Source organism: Thamnophis elegans, chromosome 15 (genome assembly GCF_009769535.1).
Source record: "Thamnophis elegans isolate rThaEle1 chromosome 15, rThaEle1.pri, whole genome shotgun sequence".
Taxonomy (NCBI): domain Eukaryota; kingdom Metazoa; phylum Chordata; class Lepidosauria; order Squamata; family Colubridae; genus Thamnophis; species Thamnophis elegans.
Genome location: NC_045555.1, coordinates 48,452,470 through 48,477,127, shown reverse-complemented (window position 1 = coordinate 48,477,127; position 24,658 = coordinate 48,452,470). Strand labels below are relative to the sequence as shown.

Below are 24,658 nucleotides of genomic sequence, written 5' to 3'. Positions count from 1 at the left end.
GAATGTTTTATCATTTATGGTAAGCATGTAAAAAAATTGCAATGAACTAGAATACCATACACTCCTAGATTTACAGAATTAGCCAGTGAACTCATGTTCATTATGACAATGTCAATTTCTACCACCTCCTCTCCATCTTACCCATTTTTGTAACTTAAAACTCTTAGACAATTTCCTTTTATAATAGTTATAGGTATAAATCTAAATTAATTCTTACTACGATTACATAACTTTAATTTTTTTCATCTACTCTTTTTTCTAGTCATCAAATTCATGTATCCTCTTTTCATATTTTTTTTCTGTTTCAAACTCCACAAGGAGTTTCCAATCAGCATTAAACTAGCTTGTTCTGCAAATGATCTATACAGAGTAATTTTTCAAACTGTAATGGGACTCTCTATAATTTATTTGTCTTTGGGGAATTTTTCGCAGTGAATATCAGGTGATGTAGCAGGTTGGCTGTTTTCCTTCAGTAAATGCATGTCAGCCAAATTTGATGGATCTACTAAATCCATAACACAGAGATGCTTTGTGATGCAAATTAAACTTCTTTAAACTTTATTCACTTACTTGACTCAAGTACATCTGATTACTATTTAATCCTGAACATGAATAACCACAAACAGTTAGCGCTATAATATATGGCTGTAATAATGTCACTGGGGAAGGCATCTAATTATGCTCATTGGTACAAAAAAAAAACCCAACAACCAGAAGAACTCAGCCATGTAGAAAACCGATGTACTATACTCTTCGTAGATTCTTATGTCCTACTGATTCTGATCCATGCATTGCAGAGTTGAGAATTAAATATGGTAATGGCATTTCAGATCCTATTTCTGCCTGGGGTATATTAGAATTAATCAGAATTTATTTATGCCTTGAGATTCATATGGGTTGAGATTAGTACCCATTTTACATATCAATTAGGCCTCCTGAGGCAAAAATGCTGCCATAAGTACGGAGCATTTTAACAGTGTTTATGGAATGCCAGCTCTACTTATTCTCCATATTAAATTGAGACGGAGCCTTGTGGGAGCTTTTTACTGTAGTAATATTTAAAACAGCCATTGATTACCTGCATAAATAGAAAGTGTTGCTTCTAGGAAGTGGATTCAAACAATTCAGCTTACCAATGGGTGAGCAAGGGGAGATTGAATTCCAACTAGATGATATAATAATCCTGATTCCTGGATTGGGATTCTACTTTTTGTGAAACGTTGTGTTTATAACACCCAATACATGCTTAAATGTACAGCTTACGGTAATTGCGGGGTTTTCTTACAGATTGATGACCTGCCATCAAACCTTTGTTGAAATGAAACCCTTTATTATGTCCTAATGGCCAGAAAGTCCAGCAATAAAACACATAAACTCGTAATTACTTGTCCTGCCCTGGTCATTCGCACACACACCCATGACAGTGTTTTAGTGGTTCTAAATATAAACATTCCCCAGCAGTTCCCTTTACCAAAAACCCAGAACTTCCCAATTGTGTCCAACCAAAAGCAAAGCAATGCTAGTCCATGGAACAATGGCCCAATGAGTCCACAAGGGACATGAAAGTTCCCAAACGAGATAAGTCCACCAGTCAAATTAATGTACAATGCAAGAAAGTTCACGAGGCAAGAAGAGTCCAGAGGCCATGAAGCATGATCGAAAGTCAAGGTATGGCGTCAGTCCAAAGCAAGGCAGGAACCACAATGCCCAGAAACACAACATCTAGAGAAGGAACATGTTGTTCCCAGCGTCTCCTCCATCTCTTTGCTAGGCTAAATGGCCAGGCAAGAGGGATGCGGCTGCAGCCTTGTAAGTAGTTGAGAGTACTTGAGAGTCCGCCTACTGCCAATTACCTCCACTAGGCCAATAAGATCCCATAGATTAGGCCTCCTCCGAATTCCATCAGCCGGTCAATGTCGACTGGCAACTACCCGGAGGAGAGCCTTCTTGGTGGCTGCTCCGACCCTCTGGAACGAACTCCCCGTGGAGATCTGGACCCTCACCACCCTCCAGACCTTCCGCATAGCCCTTAAAACCTGGCTATTCCGACAGGCCTGGGGCTAAGATTTCAACCCCACCCAAATAGTATGACTGTTGCGTTTTTTTAACGATGTACTGTTTTATATGTGTATTTTTGTCTTGTACTCCCCTCCCCCTTGGATTGTGAGCCGCCCTGAGTCCCCCCAGGGAAAAGGGCGGCATATAAATAAAGTAATCCTAATCCTAATCCTAGTTGAGCTGAACTTTGATGCTCCTGCCTTTTCTTCACTCTCTATATCTATATCTAAGAGCTGAGGTGGTGCAGTGGTTAGGGTGCAGCACTGCAGGCTACTTCAGCTGACTGCAGTTCTGCAGTTCAGCGGTTCAAATCTCACCGGCTCAAGGTTGACTCAGCCTTCCATCCTTCCGAGGTGGGTAAAATGAGGACCCGGATTGTTGTTGTTGGGGGCAATATGCTGACTCTGTAAACCGCTTAGAGAGGGCTGAAAGCCCTATGAAGCGGTATATAAGTCTAACTATTGCTATTGCTAACTGCTATTGCTATGGAGATTCTCAGTCATCCAGGTCACGATTGTCCCAAAGGGACTTTTTCAAGAGGCTGAAGAAGCTTCTTGGGTGAGAAGTGAAATGTCTTCAAAGAAAACCCAGAAAGTCCAGTTGCCTCTTGAAAAAGCACCTTTGGGCTCCACCCGATGTGTTCTCGGATCAGTTGGAAAAGGCAGTTCTTCTCCCTCATCTCTGACTGGCTGCGGTTGAATGATTTATTTATTTATTTATTTTATTTATTTATTTATTTATTTATTTATTTATTTATTTATTTTATTTTATTTATTAGACTTATATACCGCTTCATAGGGCTTTAAGCCCTCTCTAAGCAGTTTACAGAGTCAGCATATTTGCCCCCAACAACAATCCGGGTCCTCATTTTACCCACCTCGGAAGGATGGAAGGCTGAGTCAACCCTGAGCCGGTGAGATTAGAACCGCCGAACTGCAGATAGCAGTCAGCTGAAGTGGCTGCAGTACTGCATCCTAACCACTGCACCACCTCGGCTTTCCTTACCCAAAGCCTCAAGTCTGTCCTGCTGCAACTGTACCTCAGCTGAATCACTCCTAGCTGGCCGCTCATCAGGTTGCTCTCTCATCAGTAAGGCAGGAATGCCATGGAAGAGAGAAATGAGGAAAATAAAACTAATAAATACATTTCTAATATAATTCCAGTGCATTTAGAATCATTTAGAGGTTTTTTATTGTCCTTGTGACTTATGAAGATCAACTGGAACTATCTGTGACGGGTATCAAACTCGCATCGTCACGGCATCGTCACATGACATTGTCGTGACTTCCCCCCCCCTTCGCTAAACTGGGCATGGGTGTGGCCGGTGTGTAACGCATGCGGGCTGCACGTTTGACAGCCCTGAACTGTGATGTCTTGTGTTCCTCAGAATAAATAACAGGCTATAAGCAAAACCACGAAAGACAATGCCAATTTTCTCAATTCTATGGCAGACATTGTGGGATTTTTGGAGGAAGAGCTCTTTGAAGAGGGCTGAAAAAAATCTTCAGCTTAGATTTTAACTACCTTGAGATTGAGAGATGATTGAGAGATTGAGATTGAGATGCTTTATTTCTATGCCGCCCTTTTCCCTGGGGGGACTCAGGGCGGCTCACAACTCAAGGGGGAGGGAGGACAAACGAGTCACAGACATAAAAACGATACATCATTAAAAACACAACAGTCATACAATTCGAGTGGGGTTGAAGTCTTTAGCCCCAGGCCTGTTGGGACAGCCAGGACTTAAGGGCTACGCGGAAGGTCTGGAGGGTGGTGAGGGTACGAATCTCCACGGGGAGTTCGTTCCAGAGGGTCGGAGCAGCCACCGAGAAGGCTCTCCTCCGAGTAGTTGCCAGCCGACATTGGCCGGCTGATGGAATTCGGAGGAGGCCTAATCTATGGGATCATATCGGCCTAGTGGAGGTAATCGGCAGTAGGCGGTCTCTCAAGTACCCAGATCCAATACCATATAGGGCTTTGTAGGTGACAAGTAGCACCTTGAAGCGTACTCGGAGATCAACAGGCAGCCAGTGCAGCTCACGGAGGATAGGTGTTACGTGGGTGAAACAAGGTGCACCCACGATCGCTCGCGCGGCCACATTCTGGACCAGCTGAAGTCGCCGAATACTCTTCAAGGGCAGCCCCATGTAGAGCACATTGCAGTATTCCAGCCTAGAGGTCACATTACCTTGTAATGAAGACTCCCATGAGGGCAGAGACAAATGACAAACCGGCATTGCAACATTGTGATCCAACCCTTCTCCGTTTGTATGTATGTTGTGAAATCACAGACACGTGCATAAGGGACTTGGTATCTCAGCATTAAGACTAATGTTTTGTCATATGATGAAGCCCAGAATTTATGGAGATCTGATTCTGAGTGATAATTTCTATGCCTCCACTGAACACAATCTACTCCCCTTAAATTCCCCATGATTTTTTACAGTACAGAGGTAATCCTATATCTCATTTGTATCACCTTCCCCTCTGGGAGGGTTAGATTATTATTCCTAAAAACCTGTCTGGGAATTTATTGGGTTAGGATGAAGTTATAACTATCCTACTGCCATAGAAACTTGAAAATGCTTCTCTTTTTGCAGTGTTTTGGTTTGTTTCATAAGTAGCTCTTACTACACAGGGACCAGTAAGAGTTTAAAAGCTATTTATTGAAGAAGGAATATTTACTTCAAAATGGCAACCCCACATGACTCTAAAAAGGACGTTTTATTGGGGAACAACACAATGAAAATGTCAGCGGAAATACTGTAGCAGTTGAAGGAAAAAAATAGCAATAATTGGGAAAATATCATTCAGTGGAGAAGTAGCCTTTAAAAGTAATAAACAGCACTAAACGAAATACAGTGAAAACACAAAAACCATTCACACAGCATACAGTGGGGGAAGTTTCAGTCAATGGAAAATGGCAACGAAGGGGAAAGGAGCAGTCATCGGGAAAGGCATTCAGTTCCCATTCAGTGTGGAAATAGCATTTAGGGAGTATTGAGGGAGCAGCAAATGCTCCTCGGGGACCAGCCGTAGCACAGCGTGTGTGGTGAACAGCGTGAATGGAGCAAATTTCAAGAGAGCACGGCCAAGGTATGTTCAGTGGAAGCCCAAACTTTCTTCTTAGAAAAAGAGACAAGAGTTTCAGTTTGAACATGCGACGTATGTGTGCTGTGAATTTTAAACTATTTTTTTTTTACTTGTTTTGCTTTTCTTTTTTTCTTCTTTCGTTGTAAGCCGCCCGGAGGCCTCTGGGATTGGGCGGCCTATAAATTTAATAAATGAAATGAATGAGGTTGAATTGAATAGAATTGAATTTTATTATTTGTATGCCACTCTTCTCCGGGAAGGACTCAGGGCGGCGAACAATTCAAAAAGGGAAAAGTGGGAACATAAAACAGAATACAGATAATTAAAATAAGCAAGAATCACGCAACCACACAAGTCGAGAGGGGAGGGAACTCATCGACCCCAGGCCTGCCGGCAAAGCCAGGTTTTGACGGCTTTTCGGAAGGCCATGGTCGCTGGCATGCCGAAGCCCAGTGCGGATCTGTGGACCGGGGGTTGAGAACTCCTGGTTTACGGTACTTGAAACTGTAATCCAGTTTAGTGGAGATCTGATCCATTCCATAATCATGCTGGCTGGATTTATCCAATCCATTCAGAAGATCTTATCACACAAAGATCTTCATTTCTGTAAAAGGGAACACACACAAAGGAGAGAGAAAGTTCAACAGCCTTCCAGCTGCCGTAGCTTCTCCTTGAGTGACTTTAGCTGCTGATGGAGAAATGGAGTTTCTCATGTCAGCCATCTCTTGGAATAGGGAGGATACGGTAGAGCTGGTTGCAAGCTTTTCAATTTCCTCTTAAAAGAATTCTGCTGGAGGTGAAGAAGTCAACATGATTTTCTTTTCCTCCTTCTCTCTAGCCTAAAAGTCAGAGTTTTTAATCTATCTGCTCAGTGTTGATTATTCAGAGGGATTTCTCAGGTCGTCATCTTGCCCAGGAACAAATGACTTTAAAAAGCTTTAGAGTAATGATTGTATTGTGTTTTTACTCTTCTCTTCTATCTAACGTGACCGGGAGTTATGAAATTTGTAATCTAATCAAATTTTAGTGGGATTATTCCCTGCATTTTATCTAGCATCTTTCATGTTCAAATCTGGGTTAAAAAAAGGTCACATTTGTGTGTGCGGTGGAATTAAGGTAACAAATTTCCTTAAAAGCACTGTGGCCTAATATTGTGAAGGCTTCTTCCTATGTTTAAGCTTAAAGGAGTGCAATTTTCTAGAGATGGGAGTGTCTCGGGACCAGTGGAAAAGGAGGTTTTTATTCAAATTATTTATTCAGATGAGGACTTCAGTACAAATTTTAAAATTTTATTATCTTGCGTAGCTTCTTCTCTGGGAATTTTGAACTGCAAACTAGGGCATACAAAACTTTTGCTAGGCCAATTCTTGAATACAGCTAATCTGTCTGGAACCCGCACTGCGTATCCGACATTAATAAATTGAACGATATATTTCACGAGAAGAGTCCTCCACTCCTCTGCTCGCAACAGAATACCTTATGCCACCAGACTTGAAGTTTTGGGCTTAGACAACTTAGAACGATGCCATCTTCGATCCGAGCTAAGAGTAGTACATAAAATTATCTGCTACAATGTCTTACCTGTCAATGACTACTTCAGCTTCAACCACCGCAACACACAAGCTCACAATAGATACAAATTTATGGTAAACCACTCCAAACTTGCCTGCAGAAAATACGACTTCAGTAACAGAGTGGTCAATGCCTGGAATGCTCTACCACATCCTTTAATGTTCAGGCGCCATTTTTGCTTCTATCTCGTTAATTTTCACGGGAAGGAGCCTGTCTTCAAATGGAGTTAAATATTTGTACCTGCAGTTATAAGCGCTCCTGTGTTTGCTGTGCCTGCTTCTTATTCAAATGTAGATCAAAACATTGATTGCAGGGATGGTCACGGAACTCTGTGGCAGATGCGCCACCGAGAGCGGAGCAGTGTTGAGCTACAGGGGGGCTCACACCTTCCAAGCCCCAGAAATTGCTCCTGGGGGTTTAAGGGAGCTCTACCCTCGCTCGGCAGCTCTTCTCTTCCTCTTTTCCCGAGGAAAGAGTTTTCAAACTGCTAGACCACTGATTTACGCTGTTCTAGCGGTTAAACGCGATCTCGGGGCTGGAGCGTCCCAGAGGGACGTTGTCAGAGCCTACGGTGCCACCGGAAGTCAATGTGCTTTTAATATTTTGCTACTATGGTTTGCTAATATGACTTTCTACTTACAATGACTAGTGGCCTAAAGTTGTTTTTTAGTACCACATAGTTATTATAGCTGCAGGTATTAGTTTTTTTTTTTTTAGTTTAGTTTTAAAAGAAAATAGTTTTAGAGGCTATTTGCAGCCTTTTCAGGATTGAGGAAACATTTCTTTTGTTAGCTATTGAAACTTGATGAAGTGATGCTCTTGTGTACAGATGCACTTTTCCAAAAATGCCCACAAGCTTCAATTAAAGTAAAAGGCCCTCTAGAAGGTGGGAAAGGAGCAGGAACTTATACATCCACAAAAGGTTTCTCCTCCCGACTGAAGGGATATTTATTGTTACAGTCTTCTCAAGTAAATAATTTATACCTACTTCCAAGTCTAAGGTTACCAAAGTGTTATGCATTTATTTGCAGAGATTTCTATAGATCATCTCACTTGCACCCTTCCTTAGTCATAAAGGTATTTCTTATGACTCCTGAAACTATAACGTTTCAATTTCAGGTTTGCTTTTAAGTGAGCTTCTTGGAAATCCAACCCTTTGGTCAAACTTTTCTTTGCTGACTTAGCAATAGCAATATAGCAATAGCAATAGCAATAGCAGTTAGACTTATATACCGCTTCATAGGGCTTTCAGCCCTCTCTAAGCGGTTTACAGAGTCAGCATATCACCCCCACAATCTGGGTCCTCATTTCACCCACCTCGGAAGGATGGAAGGCTGAGTCAACCTTGAGCCGGTAGGATTAGAACCGCTGAACTGCAGATAACAGTCAGCTGAAGTGGCCTGCAGTACTGCACCCTAACCACTGCGCCACCTCGGCTCTTACTTCTGTCTGTCTGTTCCAAATAGAATCTTAGTTATTTCTGAAAAAAAGTTAATCTGCTCCCCAGGACTAAGGATCCCAAAGAAGCAAGTAGAACTGGAAAGAAAATGCTGTGAAGCAGATTAACTTTTGTAACTGAGTGAAGGAAGAATCTGCAGATTCTTCCTCCACTCAGGAATCCTCTCTTCAGCTACTCTCCTCCAGTGGCTCTGGTCTTTACTTCTTGATTCACAAAGCACAAACATACCCATCTCTAATATATTTGATATACTGTATATCATATATCAGTGATGGTTAACCTTTTTGGCACCGAGCATGTGCATGAGCCGGAACACAGAAGAGAGCAGCTGACCTGTGCGCATGCTCGCGGTGGCCAGCTGCTCTTCTAGGTTCCGTTGTGTGCATGCCCACAGAGAGACAGAGCAGTTGGCGACGGCACACTTGCCCACAGACAGGGTTCTTGCATGCCATCTCATGTGCTATAGGTTCTCCATCATGGTTACACATTCCTTCCCAAAAGGGAACTTTCCAGTTATCTTAATTAGGCAAAACATTTACCAGCATCTTAGTATCAATTTGCATAGAAGAGAATAAAACGTCCTAATCTTCAGACCAAATTACAGATTGTGTCCATCAGGGCAGCTCACTTTGTTACAGTGCCAGAGCTGGATTGTTCACTGGTATATAACACCTGGATTATTTTACATTTGCATTATGAAATCTTTATCGGTTGCTAAGTATTCAACTGTTGCTCAAGGTTTTGAGACTAACGTTAAAAGCTCTCCTAAAGCGTAGGGCTTATAGAAGCAATTGCCTATCGCAGTATGACCATGGCAATGGACATTAGCTTGAAAAAAGTTCTTCTTAAAGAAGATGCCCACACTTTGGGAGGTGAAGATGCCCACACTTTGAGAGGTTAATCTGTTGAATGTACAGAAGAGACCGTAACCGTGCATTGGAATTGCATATTCTAACGCTATAGAATTCAATCTTTGGAGAATTTTTGACCTGGACTTACAATACTTTTTGTTTTTATTACTTTTTAATTATTGATATTTTACTTTTTACTGGTTTTGTACTGGAATGTGTGGGTGATCTTGAGGAACAAGGGGGATAGATGCTGTCTAGGAAGAAGGAGCTCCCAAAGGCAAAACTGTTAGAGAAAGAGGATGGACCTGTCTTAATTGTGATCATATGGTTAAAAGTGGTGGTGGGAAGTTTGTACCTTCAGACTTGTAAGATTCTGTTAATGTAGCCTTACAATAAAGTATAATTACCTCATCTAGTTGGGTTTCCTGTCTAGTTCACCTTGGAGGGCTGACATCCATCCTTAGTGGATAAAGTATGAGTAAGATTGGAAATCTCTTGTCCCAACAATATTACTTCCATGGAATCTTAGGAATGCTTCAGAAAAGCTGGGTACCATTAAGTGAAGGTTAGAGCCTGATAACTACATTGATTAAGGTGTGCCATCTTCCCCGGTCTTAGCAATATCTAATAGCTCTTTCCAAACCAGTGTGCAATTTCTTCAATCCATTCCATGAATCATATCTGTTCCATCCTTTAATGGAACCTTCTGTCAATCTTGCCAAGCAAAATTGTCATTAATTATCCGCTTGATTCACATATCCAAAAAATGTTTTGTTTGCTGGCTTTTACGGAAATTGTTTATTATTTAGTAAAGGATGATTTGGTCATTCACATTTAGAATTGTAAGGTATATTTCTAATTTGCTCTTTCTCAGTGTAGGATTTTCAGCTATTCATATTAATGGAGAGACCATGGCTTCAACAACTGTTCTGATATTTGTCTTAATTTTCATCCGTCATTCTTTGATTCTTTGTCACAGCCTTCCTCTCCGTAATTACCTCTTTTTACTTCCCCAGTGCATTGCCCATCTTTAATTATTCCTGATTGAGAAAACAAAACTCTGTACTACCTTCATTTCTTTTGCAGTCAACTAAGTATGTTGATTCACATTGTCTTAAAGTTTAACTGGTTCAAAAATACTTAATATGTTTTGCATTAATTCTGAATTCTGTCATCTTTATATTGAATTAATAAAGTGATGGTGTCTGCATAATTCAGATTGTTCAGGTTTCTGCCTTCACTCCTGATTTCAGAGGTTGCCTCTTCCAGTCTTCCTATTTTCATTTATCTATCTATCTATCTATCTCTATATCTCTGTATCTAAAGCTACATATTATATACCAAAAAGATCTCCAGCCCCAAGAATAATCCACTGTCTTCATGGAAAGAAAAATCTGCGTAACTTTTCATTTATAGGCATACATGCAGCAGTTGTATGATTTATGAACGAAGGAGTCCAACATTATTAAAAGTTTAGCATCCTGTTTATAAAGACTTCATGCTTACCTGATGGTTCCCTACTGCAGAGCCTTGATTGCTTAAGACATAGGCAATATGCTTTCAATACTGCAGTTGCATATTGGGGGGGCAAAAACAGATTACAATAGTTGCACACGTGTTGTTTAGTGTTAAACGTGCATCTTTTAAATACTAATGATCCCAAATAACATAATCAAACATGAAACATCTTTCATTTTTTTAAAAAAAATGATTGTTTTCCCCTTCAGGAATTTATCAGGGAACATTTTTTCAAGTCTCACGAATGGTCTTTTCTCTGAGCTTTCCGCTTTGAAGGCCTTGTAAGTATATCTTTGTTATGTAAAGTTTGCATAAATATTAGTATTGCCAGTGTTATTCTGAAAATAATATTCAAAATGCGTGCTCTCCTATATCTTGAAATAATTTCATATCTCTAAAATATTGAAAAATATTAAGGGAGATGACAATAGTAATAGTAATATTTTATGACTGCTTATTAGTTGAACTTGCCTTTAAAAATATTAAAGCTTCGTGGCTAATTTATCTTAAATTTTGCAAAAGGCTGAGCAGAAACGGAAAACAAACGAATTAATTCATTATGGTGTTTGCAGAAAATATCTTAGATGCTCATTATAATTGTGATTATATTAAATGTACATATTATGCTAAAATATTTATGTTTTTCTCCTTGTTAGGATTTTATTAAACAATAAAAAAGAGTGATGAAAAATTAATTAGAGCGTACAGGCCAAATAGTATTTTGATAATTGCATGCACCTGGAAGTTAATACTTTTTTTGTTTTGTTTAGAAATTGAATTTATTTGTTTATTAGATATTTTTATTATGCCTTTATTATTTCATAAATAACTAAAGGAGATGAACGTATCTAATACTCTTTCCTCTTCCTGTTTTCCCCATAACAAACCTGTCAGGTGGGTTGAGCTGTTAGAGGGTGCTTAGAACTCAAAGGTAGACTCCATGTACCCCAAAATAGTGGTCAATACATCATAAATCACGATTCCCTGAGCACCCGCAAGAGATCTGAGTCCAGCCCACCTTGGATTCCCTTCTTATTTCCCAGTCATTTCCTTTCTCCACTGGTTGCTCATATTCTTATAGCAATAGCAATAGCAGTTAGACTTATATACCGCTTCATAGGGCTTTCAGCCCTCTCTAAGCGGTTTACAGAGTCAGCATATCGCCCCCACAGTCTGGGTCCTCATTTCACCCACCTCGGAAGGATGGAAGGCTGAGTCAACCCTAGATTTGAACCGCTGAACTGCAGATAGCAGTCAGCTGAAGTGGCCTGCAGTACTGCACTCTACCCACTGCGCCACCTCGGCATCTATAGAGAGCTTAAGCATTGCAATGAATCTTTATACTCACTTGCACTCCTGATTTCCCCAGCGCTTGACACTTGACTGGCAAGAATTATATATTATTAGTGAGATATAAGCAGGTTGCCTCACTAGCTGTCTTTCAAACATACCTTTTGGTCAGCTGTATTGGCTGGAAATGTCCATATTTTTCAGTCAATAGAGAAGACACTTTCACTGGGATTATGACAGTTGAAGTTCTACATATCCGCTACAAGGAGTTTCCTGCTTTATGCTGATCCTGCTGGATCTTCTCAGTAGAAACGGTATATTTTGTGACATAAACCTCTGATGTAAACTGGATGTGAAATATTGATGCGCATCATGTGTCATACACCCCATTTTTAAAATCATAGGTTCATTAAACATGATGTCTAAGGCATTATTCTTCATTGGTAAGTGAAAGTAACGTCATTTAGAATAATCAAGCTAAGAGCTCCAAGTATCCATTTTATTCTGAATAACTAAATTCATTCTATTGATCAAACCTAAAGTGTAATAGTGCGTCCATCAGCACTTGAGAAATGCACACTGAATAGTAAATCATCTTCTTGCTGCCTAAGAGAACAAACCAAGATCTGAATAACCAGCAGTGCGACTAGATGGCAGCATTGTTTCTATAGGAAAACAGAAGCACAGTATGTCTTGGGAAATTAATGATAACCGGAAATATATCAAGTGAGCAGGCCTCTCCCCATTTGCACATATCATAAACATTCAAAGTGAAAACTATGCATATTGCTGAGAGAAATGCATGTAATGTAACCTTGAGGGGAACATAAAGTTACCCAAATGAAAAATACCACATTAACCGAAAAGAAAATGATTGTGAATATAAAATTATTTTCCCTACCCCAAGGAAAATTACACAGAAAATAAATCTCTGCAATTCTTAGCAGAAAAATGTAAGCTGACCCCTTTTGCATTTCACAGGTGATCATTAAGGAGAAAAGCACATTTTTGTTAAATAAATAGAGTGTAAACAGTATGTGAAGGTGAAGGAGTCCCTGCAAATTTTGTTCCGCTAGTTGTTGCCGACTCTAGGGGGCGATGCTCATCTCCGTTTCAAGAGCATTGAGTCAATGCCATCTGAAGACATTTCTATGGTCATGTGGTCAGCATGACCTCATGGAATCCCACTGGCATGGGACCTATTTAACTACTCATTTTCATTGAACTGCTAGGTTGGCACGAGTGGGGGCGAGGATGGGAGCTCACCTCTTTGTGTGGTTCTCGAACCTATACTGCTCGCTTTTCAACTGACAAATCCAGAGTCCTAACCACTGAGCCATCGCACCATATACAGTATATTAGCACCATTAGCCACTTTAAACCCCTCCTATCCTTACATGAAACACAAACCCCCAACCAATCAGAACACACCTCCACCCAATCAGAACACAGCCAAGCTCCCACCCAATCAGCTCAAACCCCCACTGGCAGTTAAAAGGAAGAAACAGCCGAGATCTCACATTGCTCCTGGAAGCACGAAGCCTGAAGATGACGAATGAGACTTCGTTGAAACGTCGCCAAGACATTTCCAATTTTACGCGGGAGAAAACCCGAATAACCAAAGACATATATATAAGTGTGTGTGTATGTGTGTGTGTGTGTGTGTGTGTGATGTATGTATGTATGTATGTATGTATTGTGTCACAACCCCTGGTATGTCCAAATATGGGAGGGAGCATACTGCTTCCCTTTTCTGTCTTATCGGCTCACTCTGGAAGCCATCCATGCAGAAAGCCATTTTTTTAATGTTTTATATATATATGCATGTATATGTATGTACAGACACACACACACACACACACACACACACACACACACACACGAATATGGATGCCCCATATGGCTTATGCTGTAACTACTGAAGGTGTGGAGACTGTTTCAGCCCCACCCCCACTAGCAATTACTCTGAGAACTAGGCAATTGCAACTTCTGTATCTTGGTTGATATAATCAATTTGATGTATGATGGGATTTCTTTTCAGGCATTTCTATACTGATTCCCTCATTTGTGATTGTAATCTCAAATGGATCTTATCCTGGGCTACAAATTCCTCAGTGCGGATATCAGAGGAAACCGTTTGTGCTTTTCCAAGGAGTCTACAAGGAACATCATTTCGCAATCTGAAAGAAAATCAGTTGATATGTGGTGAGTTATAGTTTTGTTTTTCGGCATCATAAATTGAAATAAAAATGTACTGAAAAAAAATGCTGCAGGAAGAGAAAATGTAGAGATCTGTGGAAAAGCTGTTGGTAAATACTCAAATACAGGCACACACGCTCACATTTACACCCTCAATATATGAATGTATAAACATCATAGGCATATTTGTTAAATCTTGTGATATATAAACTTTTGTGTAGTGAAGAGATCATAGGTAAATGTTTTTAAAAGAAAAGTTTGGGATCATAAAAACAATTTGGATGGGAAAGAGGTATAATGAAATAATATATTTGAATACCTTGATATGCAATTCAAATATAATCTGTTTCATTATTGTAAAGTCTAAAAATGATATTTAAAGTATGTACATATCTAGAATACTTAAATATATATTTAGAGATATAACATACCAATAAAATTAGTTTTAAGAAAAAAATGAAAGTGATCCTCCATATTGATGTCTTGTTTTATGCTGGACGATGACCAGAATAAAGATTTGTTTTGATGTCTTGGTAAATTCCAAATAATGGGAATGCAACGTAGACTAGAAGTCTTATATATTCATCATATAACTGATTAGCATAAATCCATTTTCATTAAAATAATTACCATAAGGTAAGTCCTTACCTTGCAAATTAATGGCTTATCTTTGGAATCTGCACCAATTGAACACTTTCTGAGGTATTTGCTATATAGTAAACTAAATACTTGTATTGCATTAGTTTCAGCTTAAGGCCAGAAGAGATGGATTTTAGTCTTGCAGGATATCAAACTCATGTATTAATAAAATGAGAATAGGGATGGAAGTTAATGGCTTATCTATTAAAGTGTAATGAAAATATTATATTTTGGGATTTTACTCTAAACCCATTATTAATATTTGCTGAATTTCTAATGGTGCAGGCATTAGAAAGGCATTTCTAATGGTGCAGGCAGATCTCAAGAAGGCAAATATATGATTTCATGTTTTCATTCACCTGATACAGAAGGGCTTCAGTGTCAGCTCTCGGTCTGCTATTTGGGAACTGAGAGTGAAACCTTTCTATTCCAGCCGAGGTGGCGCAGTGGTTAGAGTGCAGTACTGCAGGCCACTTCAGCTGACTGTTATCTGCAGTTCAGTGGTTCAAATCTCACCAGGCTCAAGGTTGACTCAGCCTTCCATCCTTCCAAGGTGGGTAAAATGAGGACCCAGACTGTGGGGGCGATATGCTGACTCTGTAAACCGCTTAGAGAGGGCTGAAAGCCCTATGAAGCGATATATAAGTCTAACTGCTATTGCTATTCCAGGTGTCTGATAAAAGTGGCAAAATAGTGGAACTGCATTTACTGTAACAAAGAAAGAAAGAAAGAAAGCATGGTTAAACATAGGAAACTTAGAAAGCAAAAGTCCTGTTTTTGTTAGGTTTCAAACCAGCAACGTGTAACATTAAGACCAGAGTTACAATGACTGTGTTATGGCAACAATCGGCATGAAGAAAAAGTCGTAGAGATACTTAGACCAATGATAAGCCCTGGCTCAGTTGAAGGCATCTTTCTTTCTCTATGAAGTTGATAATAAAATGCTACGATTAGCCTGTAAACAAAGTAAAGGACTTCAGCCTAAATAGGCAGAAATCCTTGAGGGAGAGACTGCTTTCATACGACAGCAGGAAAATGCAGACTGAAGATTATGTTACAATGGAACAGAAGGGAGTAAAGACTGACATCCACATCTGCTTTTAAACCATGGGGTTTAAGCCACGGTTGCTGTTCCATTCTGGTTATGGGACAGTATATCTCATTGACCTATTAGAGGGAAAAAAAAACCTTAAGGACAAAGAGGGAGAGTCAATATAAAATATTTTCTTATAATTCCAAGGACAATTACTTAGAGCAGGCAAAAGTTTTTATTAGACATAAAATGTTTGGCAACCTGAGGTGGGGATCAAATACAGTAGGAAAACATAAGAGGCCTTTTAATCCTCCCAAAAGATTTTAGTGAGCGTTTAAACAAATATGAAGATTTTCACTTTTCACCATTGCCAAAAAGGATCTTTAGATGACATCAGACAATGGGAGTTTGGGGGAGGGAGCTACCCATGCAGATTTCTCTCATTAGCCAGATTTCTTGTGGTGGAAAGTGACTTTCTACATAGCAATAGCAATAGCAGTTAGACTTCTATACCGCTTCATAGGGCTTTCAGCCCTCTCTAAGCGGCTTACAGAGTCAGCATATCGCCCCCACAGTCTGGGTCCTCATTTCACCCACCTCGGAAGGATGGAAGGCTGAGTCAACCTTGAGCCGGTGAGATTAGAACCGCTGAACTGCAGATAACAGTCAGCTGAAGTGGCCTGCAGTACTACACACTAACCACTGCACCACCTCGGCTCTTCCTAGCAAGTTGTTGGTGTCATCTGGAGAGAATGTTATGTGAGATTTATTTTCTCCCATTCAGGTTACTCTATTAGTACATATTTTTTGCAATGGTTCATTTCTCATGGCAAAGCTAAGAAAATCCACAATAAATGGCTGTGGTTGTACGAAAGGGAAAGCCTGGAAGATGATGAATCAACCTGAGTCCTAGCTAATAATTTTCTGGCAGAGATATTTCATTTTCCACAATGGAGACTTAATGGTTAGTTTAATAACATTACAGTACCCTTACATAATCATAATAACAGACATAACGTTATCCTTCTCTGCCTCTAAAGTCTAATGAAGTGGGCGGCCATAACAAATTTAATGAATTAAATTAAATTGACCTGCTTTAAGTATTGCCTGTTGGGGATGGAGGCAATCAACAAACCCTCTTCCAAAATAAAAGCAAAGTATCACCTGTTTCTAATGCCAGTAACAAATAATTTGTTGATTATCAAGGTAAACATACTATGGGGAGTGCCAAAGGATTATAATGCTAATCCTAATAATTCAGTATCATCTTGATCAGAAGTCACTCTTGAATTTTTAAAAAATTAAATATTCTTAAGAGCCGAGGTGGCGCAGTGGTTAAATGCAGCACTGCAGGCTACTTCAGCTGACTGCTATCTGCAGTTCGGCGGTTCAAATCTCACCGGCTCAAAGGTTGACTCAGCCTTCCATCCTTCCGAGGTGGGTGAAATGAGGACCTGGATTGTTGTTGGGGAAAATATGCTGACTCTGTAAACCGCTTAGAGGGGGCTGAAAGCCCTAGGAAGCGGTATATAAGTCTAACTGCTATTGCTATTGCTATTAATTCCTATTCTTTACCCTCCAATTAAAGAAATTGATTCATGGTGCACTTTATTCACAGTATAAAAGCAAATTTACAATATTTCCCAGAGTATATTCACATATAAACATATAACATGGTTATTAGATTTTTATGAATTCTATGATATTTTTTGTTAGCCATTGCATTTAGATTATTTGGTACTTGGAAAACTAGTCTGTCCCTTTAAAGTCAGACATTTAACTTAACGCATATGTTTGGCATGATGAACATCAAGTGCCCTCTTTGTAGGCACTGTAAGGCTGAGCATTGAAGATGTTTTAATGTGGAGAAAGAAAAACAAATCTACGCCTTAATGGCAATTAGAAAACCAAAGAAAGGCATAAAATAGACAAAAAAGGAATGGAGTTTTAGTGTGGTAGAATTGGGGATAAAATAAAATTGCTATTAAAATTAACTAAAAGTAGAAACCTAGGTAAATTCCAAAGCTAGGTAGCTTCCTGTCTTTCCCTACACCCGGATCTCTGTTTTTTCTACTTTTTCTAGACTTTCATTTAGAGAATCAGTGCCTAGATGTACAGAACTGCAGAAGCAGCAGTAGCCATTTTTAAAACTTGGTCAAAATTGCTATGAACGGATGTTATGGACCTACTGTATTGAGTAACTTTTTAATGCAATTGTTAAGAGCAGCCACAAATTCTAAAATAGCTGCTTTATTTTTAAACTTCCATAGCATAAAACTGGTTAATTTGGTTAATGAAACTAAATTATACACTAGTCTATAAAATCAATTATGGCAACTGTGATCGTGTTAAAGTCAGGTCTCAAATATTTAGGCTATTGCTGTCAGTTCACAGATACAGAATTTTCTTTCATCTGTTTCTGAGTCTTCATTATTATGAAATTTCTTGTGGGTGTTATTATTTTTCTTCTAAGCAAGTTTTGTTTGGTTGTGCTATATATACAGCTGACTCCTAGTCTCTATCCTGACATTACAGCTATTATTTGAATTCCTAATAAGTTGGCCCAATGATTCTGGGAGGTGAAATCCACCCATCTTCAATTTGGAGAGCTTGGGAAACAATGCATAGAGAAACTTGGATTCTGATGCATAAAGGAAACTAAGGGTCTACACCTAACATTGATTTAAACTAGAAAAGTGGGGAAGAGTGATGCTCAGGCCAAATGGAAGCATTGTATAAACACTGAACAGCCCCCTTCTCCCCAAAAAATCGGAGACCTGGGGTAACATCCAAATATCCATTCACTTGTAAGGGCAGAAGAAGAAAATCTTAAGACTTAAACTAAGGGTCCATATGCCTGGGGCTTGATATTTTAAGTTCAGGACAAGAAAATACTTCTCCACACTAGATGAGTTCAAATTGCCAGGACCAGATGGATTACCTCTTAGGATTCCGAAGGAGCTGGCAGATATGATCTCAGAACCACTGAGCAAATTCTTTCAGAGCTCCTGGAGAATAGGGAAGCTACCAGAGGACTGGAAAAGAGACAATGTCATTCCAATTTCCAAAAGGGGAAAAAAAGTGGATCCAGGATACTACACACCAATCAACCTGACATCGATACCCGTGAAAATTCTGGAAAAGATAATCAACAGATTAGCTCAGCAGATTTGTGAGCACTTAGAAATGAGCATTGCTAGAATACTAGAAGGCATGATGTGTTTGTTAAAAACAGATCCTGCTAGGCAAAGCTCCTTGCCTTCTTTGACAAAGTGACTAAATTAGTGGCTTAGGGAAATGGTGTGGACATAGCTTCTTTAGAACTTAATAAGGCGTTTGGCAAAGTAGACCACAGCCTACTTCTTGGTAAGATAGTGATGAAAGAAACGTCCTTCTGGGTTCGGCTCCAAGTGGGGGAAAAGACACTGGAGACATGGAGGCTGCTTGGAAAGATGGTTTTAATGGTGGACAGGAACACATGGCTTGCAAGAATCCTGAACAGAAAAGGGGATCACATGCTTCAATGTTGGTGGAGAAGAAGAGAAGGGCTGAGGAAGGGGCTTGCTAGGCTTTTTATAACCTGTTCAGTCCCACCTCTCTGTTTCCTGTTCCTGTGTAAGAAATGTATTCTGATTGGTTGTCAGACTCCCATGGGGCCATGCAGGGGGCTACTCTCTAGGCTGTGTTTTGAATCCAGGTTTGGCTGAGTTCTCAGATGCCATGTGGTCAGTTGGGGACAATATTATCATGCTTTCCTGTAGCTGAAGTGGAGAAGTCTTTATTATGTAAAGTGGACTAGCTTGGCCTTCTTAATGGCCCATTAACAAAGTGGGGATGGGCAGGAAACTGCGGGAAGCTATTCTGTCTTTTAAAACATGTTTCTTTCTTTTCACATCCAGAGAAATATTCTGCCTTTTCAATATTTCCTAGGATATTTCATTTTTTCTGGGAGAGGGCTGGGTGATAACTTCCTATAATAGAAAAATGTGGAATAGGCAGTACCATCACCAGATGGATTTGCAATTGGCTTACCAACCATACTCAGCGTATGCTTCTCAGTGGAGAACATTTACATGTACATCGAGGGAAGCACACAGTGGGGTACCTTAAATCCTAATATTCGTTAACGTTGTCATAAATGATCTAGATGAGGGAATAGAATTTGCAGACGCCAAGCTGAAGGGGATAGCTAGTGCAACATGGACTCAAGATTCAAAAGGGTTTTGAACAATGCGGCTCTATCCAATAAAATGCAGTTCATGGAGAGAAAAAGTCTAAAACATGGACAAGAAAACGGTATAAGGAGAGGGTTGGAGTATAAGATCTCGAAGGTCTCTTCCAATGCTGTAACTCCATGTTGTCATGTTCTTTCTTATCTGCACTAAAGCAATTAATGGTATTAAATCAGACACTCTTTTTTGCTGTTATCTTGTTACTGAATATGGAAATGAATTTCTGAATAGTAGAGATTTATAGCCATATCTGAATCAAAATCTGATTTTGAGAACAAACCTACCCTAACATCTTTTTATTTTTCTGTTCTGGCCTCCTGACACTCCCTTCATCCTTCCTCCAGCCTGTGAGTGAGACAGGATTCAGCTGCCCTAAGCTGTATAAATTTTAAGCTTTCCCCTTTTATCTTGACATTATCCAAGTTCAGCCTTCGGGTGAGTAAAATCTATGGCTTTTGAAGCCTTAGGTGACTGCAGAAGAAAGTAGGAATCAGGAATAGGAAAACACATTTCACTTCAGTCCCTTTTTTTCTGCTGATGTAAGAATAAGTGGATAGTGTTAAAATTCAGCAGTGGGGGACGGTCTTAAAAACTCTTTAGCCATATATTTACATGAGACTTTCCAGAACAAAAGAAGCCATCAAAATATGCCATCATCACATTTGTCTTTTATCTCTGCTATGTTTAACAGTGTCTTACAGCCAAAGAAGCACCATAGGTGTAAATCTCAATAGTGAATTTTTATTTATTTTTTATTCAGGATCACCAAAACCATCTGCAGTTGTTTGAGATTCTAAGAAGTTATTCCATACAAAAAAACAAAAGCCTTGTGTGGTACATATGTGATAATTCAGGCTTGGTGCTCAATATCACACTTGTATCAAAAAGCAGGAAAAAAAGAGCAAATAATCATGTACGTATTAAAATTAGGCAATTCAATCTATTTTAAAGCTTGCTTGCAATGTGTGCAGGCATAAATTTGGGAAATTATCTTGTCAGAGAAGGGAGATTCTGCTGTACCTTAGGCAAGAGAGCCTTCTTCTGTTGCCTCTCTTGTGGGAGTGTGACTTTTTAAAAAGCTTTACTAATAGCAATGGAGACTATTTTAAAGTCTTGCGAAAGACTCCCTAGGCTGGGAAGTTAATGATTGAAAACGGGCACATTCCCCATATTGGTAGGCATATGCCATGGCCCCTTCTGTTAGGCATTCTCAGGGGAGAGAGCAAATGAGATGAGGAGAACAGACCCAGGTAATTCTGCAACTGAAAGATCAGACCTGAATGGGAACCAGAGATTTATTTATTTAAAATCTGCTGGTCAGACATCTGATCCTGACACCACAAGATGATGAGAATTGTGTTGCCTCTGAGTGATAGAAACAGAATGGTGCAAAGCCATAAGTGTGCAGGGATACATTCATAAGAACTGGCTGAGTCTGGGTGGAATCCTTCCTTCTTTGACATAAAAGTGGTTTATGGTTTTAATGCTGGAAACAACATTGTTTATAGTTATATCCGGTATCTGTGCGCTTAGATTGATGCCCGGCTTGCTCACCAGACTTTATGAAATTTCTTCTGACTCTTGTTTAAGCTGCAGAGTAGACTTCCTCCTTTCGATTTATGGCATTTCCACGGTTATTCTGTCTCTTGAACTGAACATTGACTATCCTTACTGTCTTTTTTTTTGGAGGGGGGGGGGTGATCTTGAGTTGTTAAATTTAATTTTCATATCCCTCCCCTTGACAGGGCTGAATGGGAAGTATGGTCCCCGGGATCTGGTTCAGGACCTGGTAGAAGAGCATCAATGGCTCCATAACAGAACCAGGGCTTTGGCGTGTGGGCGAGACGGATAGATTAATTAGACTTGAGCCGATTTGGTCTGTGGAGTGGAGGAATCTTGTCACTTAATATTTATGTTACGTTATTTATGTTGAAAGAGAGCCGAGGTGGCGCAGTGGTTAAATGCAGCACTGCAGGCTACTTCAGCTGACTGCAGTTCTGCAGTTCAGCGGTTCAAATCTCACCGGCTCAGGGTTGACTCAGCCTTCCATCCTTCCGAGGTGGGTAAAATGAGGACCCGGATTGTTGGGGGCGATATGCTGACTCTGTAAACCGCTTAGAGAGGGCTGAAAGCCCTATGAAGCGGTATATACCGTATTTATCGGCGTATAACACGCACCGGCGTATAACACGCATCCCCCATTTTAACACAAAAATTTGAGTAAAAATTTTTTTCATTAAAAATAAATGACTTCATTGGTACTACAGGAAAGTTGAACCATTCTAAAAGACTGATAAATAGTAGCTTTTCTTGAACCAAATCGTCATACGTAATCAAATTATGGTTTAATTTAGATAAAATATTCTTAAGCGCTCTTTCTCTAATTTCACACAGCTCGTGACCTGTTTATTTTTTTAAAAAGGGGGGAAATATTGCAAAAAAAGAGTTATTTTTTACATACATATATATATATATATATATATATATATATATATATATATATATATATATATATATATATATACACACACACACACACACACACACACACACACATTTTATAAATTCCAAACAATCTGCGGCGGAGTAAACAATTTCTTCCCTGTACATTACAGACCATAATTTAGCACAGTGCAGGTGACAGGCAGATGTTTTTAACTTCCTAGTCTAGGGCTGAGAGAGAGTGATTGGTCCAAAATTACCCAATGAGCTTCTGTATCTATGTTGGATTATTAGAGACTGTGCCTCCTCATATCTATATTCTTGTACATGTGATACCACACACATATTCAAAATTAGCCAGTGAATTGATTTTGTTAAAACAGCACACTGAAAATTTAGGATACTTTCTTAGGGAGGACAAGGCATGTGACTGTTCATTATCTTTCAATCATGATCTCATATAATCTATTCTTCTAAGCATTTTTCTTCTTCTTTTAATATCAGGAATAATAATCTTTATTGTTAAAAGCTTCTATTACTGTTTTTGTCACTTGCATTCTTTCCATTTCCTGACGGTGTCAATATTCCTTTTTAGTTTTCCACTCCATCTCCTTTTACTACATTCTAGCCAGTTTTGTGCAGTTCTGCTGCAACAATGTTAACATACCTACCCTCTTTATCAATTTTTCCTCTTTTTGGTATTCCCTTTGTATAGATTGTGAAGAACATTTATTTATTATGCGTGATCGTTAAGAGTTGACACTGATGGGATGACACAGTCACCAATCAATCAATACGTATAAAAATAGATGCGACTTTGAAAAGGGGTCGTATTGAGAATCTACCAAACTCAAAACCAAAAGTAGAGAAATAGGGGCGGAATATGCTACTTTTCTGCGTGCAATAAACAGATTCACACTGGGGTTTGTACATCCTGAGAATCCTGGTTTGGGATGTTTTGTGCAGTTAAGCAGTGGTTTGGGGTTACTTTTTTTCATCCCCAAAGCAAAGCCATTATCAACTTTTAGGAATCCAAAAGCAAAACAAAAAACAAAAAAACCCCAGCCTCTGAGTAGGCACACGGGCTATCGGTGCAGACAAACCAACCACTTACGAAGTTTCCGGATAAGCGGAGTCAACTCGATTGGGGGAGAAGCCGCATTAACATTGCAGCCAGCCATCGCGACCGCTTTCCCAGAGCGGCCCAGGTTCAACCGCCGCGCCGTAGGGAACGCGAATGCGCTCGGAAAAAGCGGGAGGCTATTTTTTCAAGAGGCCGCTGGGAAATGTAGTTCCGTCTGTGACTCCCCGCCCACCCGTTCTGATTATTCTCAGACCAGAGAGTACTATACTGGAGATCGAGTGGTTGGGTAATTCTCGCGAGTTTTGACCCGAGTCTTCCTAGTTGCCTAGAGAACAAGGTTTTCTCCCCTCGCCTTTTGGAAGCGCCGCTTTTCCCGCTTCGGCCTTTTTCAATGAATTCGCCCGGCTTTCAACTTAAGTCTTCTCAATGGCGAAATCTCTGCCACAATTGTTTCAGCGGCCAGCGGGGTCTCTTCTAGGCAAGCCAATGAAACACCTTTTCTGAACCGTCACTAAACCTAAGACTTTGGATCACAATTAACAATATAGAATAACGTGTTATGAAGTTGGTTCTATTTTCGAGACTGACTGGGAATTCTGAGAGTTGTAGTTGCGGCAATCTAGTGCAGTGTTTCTCAACCTTGTCAACTTGAAGATGTCTGGACTTCAACTCCCAGAATTCCCAGAAAACGCGGCGTTTCTTCCTGCAAAGCCCTTCTGGCGTCAAGCGGAACTCTCGGGTTGCCCGAAGGGCTTTGCAGGAAGAAACGCGGCTGGAGGCGCCAGGACGGTCCTGGCTGTGGGGCGCAGACTCGGTAAAAGCTCTCTTTGGTTCCCTCCTCCTCCCCCTCCTTCCACAGTCTGTGTGACGCTGCCGCCAGGCTGAGAGCTGCCGCTGAAACAAGTTTGGGAAGGTCCTTTGCAGGCAGCCAGTTCTAGCTGCCTGCAAAGGACTTCCCCACGTTTGCTTTGAAAGAAACCTCTGCGCGGGGGTTTCTTGCCACCTTAGAGGGAACAGTGGACCCGGCGTTGGACCCGTATTTATCGGCGTATAACACGCAGTATCGGCGTATAACACGCAGGCAGGGTTTAAGCTTGCAATTTTAGTTTTAAAACTGCGTGTTATACGCCGATAAATACGGTAAGTCTAACTGCTATGGCTATTGCTATGTTACTGATATTAACATATGTA

General features: G+C 40.1%; 1 protein-coding gene across 2 annotated transcripts in view; it reads left to right on the top strand.

The window, feature by feature from the left end:
• Nucleotides 1–24,658, top strand: part of ADGRA1 (adhesion G protein-coupled receptor A1) — a 324,929-nt gene that overhangs the window by 80,397 nt on the left and 219,874 nt on the right. For both annotated transcript variants that reach the window (XM_032232081.1, XM_032232080.1), the window contains exons 5-6: nucleotides 10,758–10,829; nucleotides 13,880–14,043. In XM_032232081.1, the coding sequence (XP_032087972.1) occupies nucleotides 10,758–10,829; nucleotides 13,880–14,043 (236 nt within the window). The remainder of the gene's footprint in view (nucleotides 1–10,757; nucleotides 10,830–13,879; nucleotides 14,044–24,658) is intronic.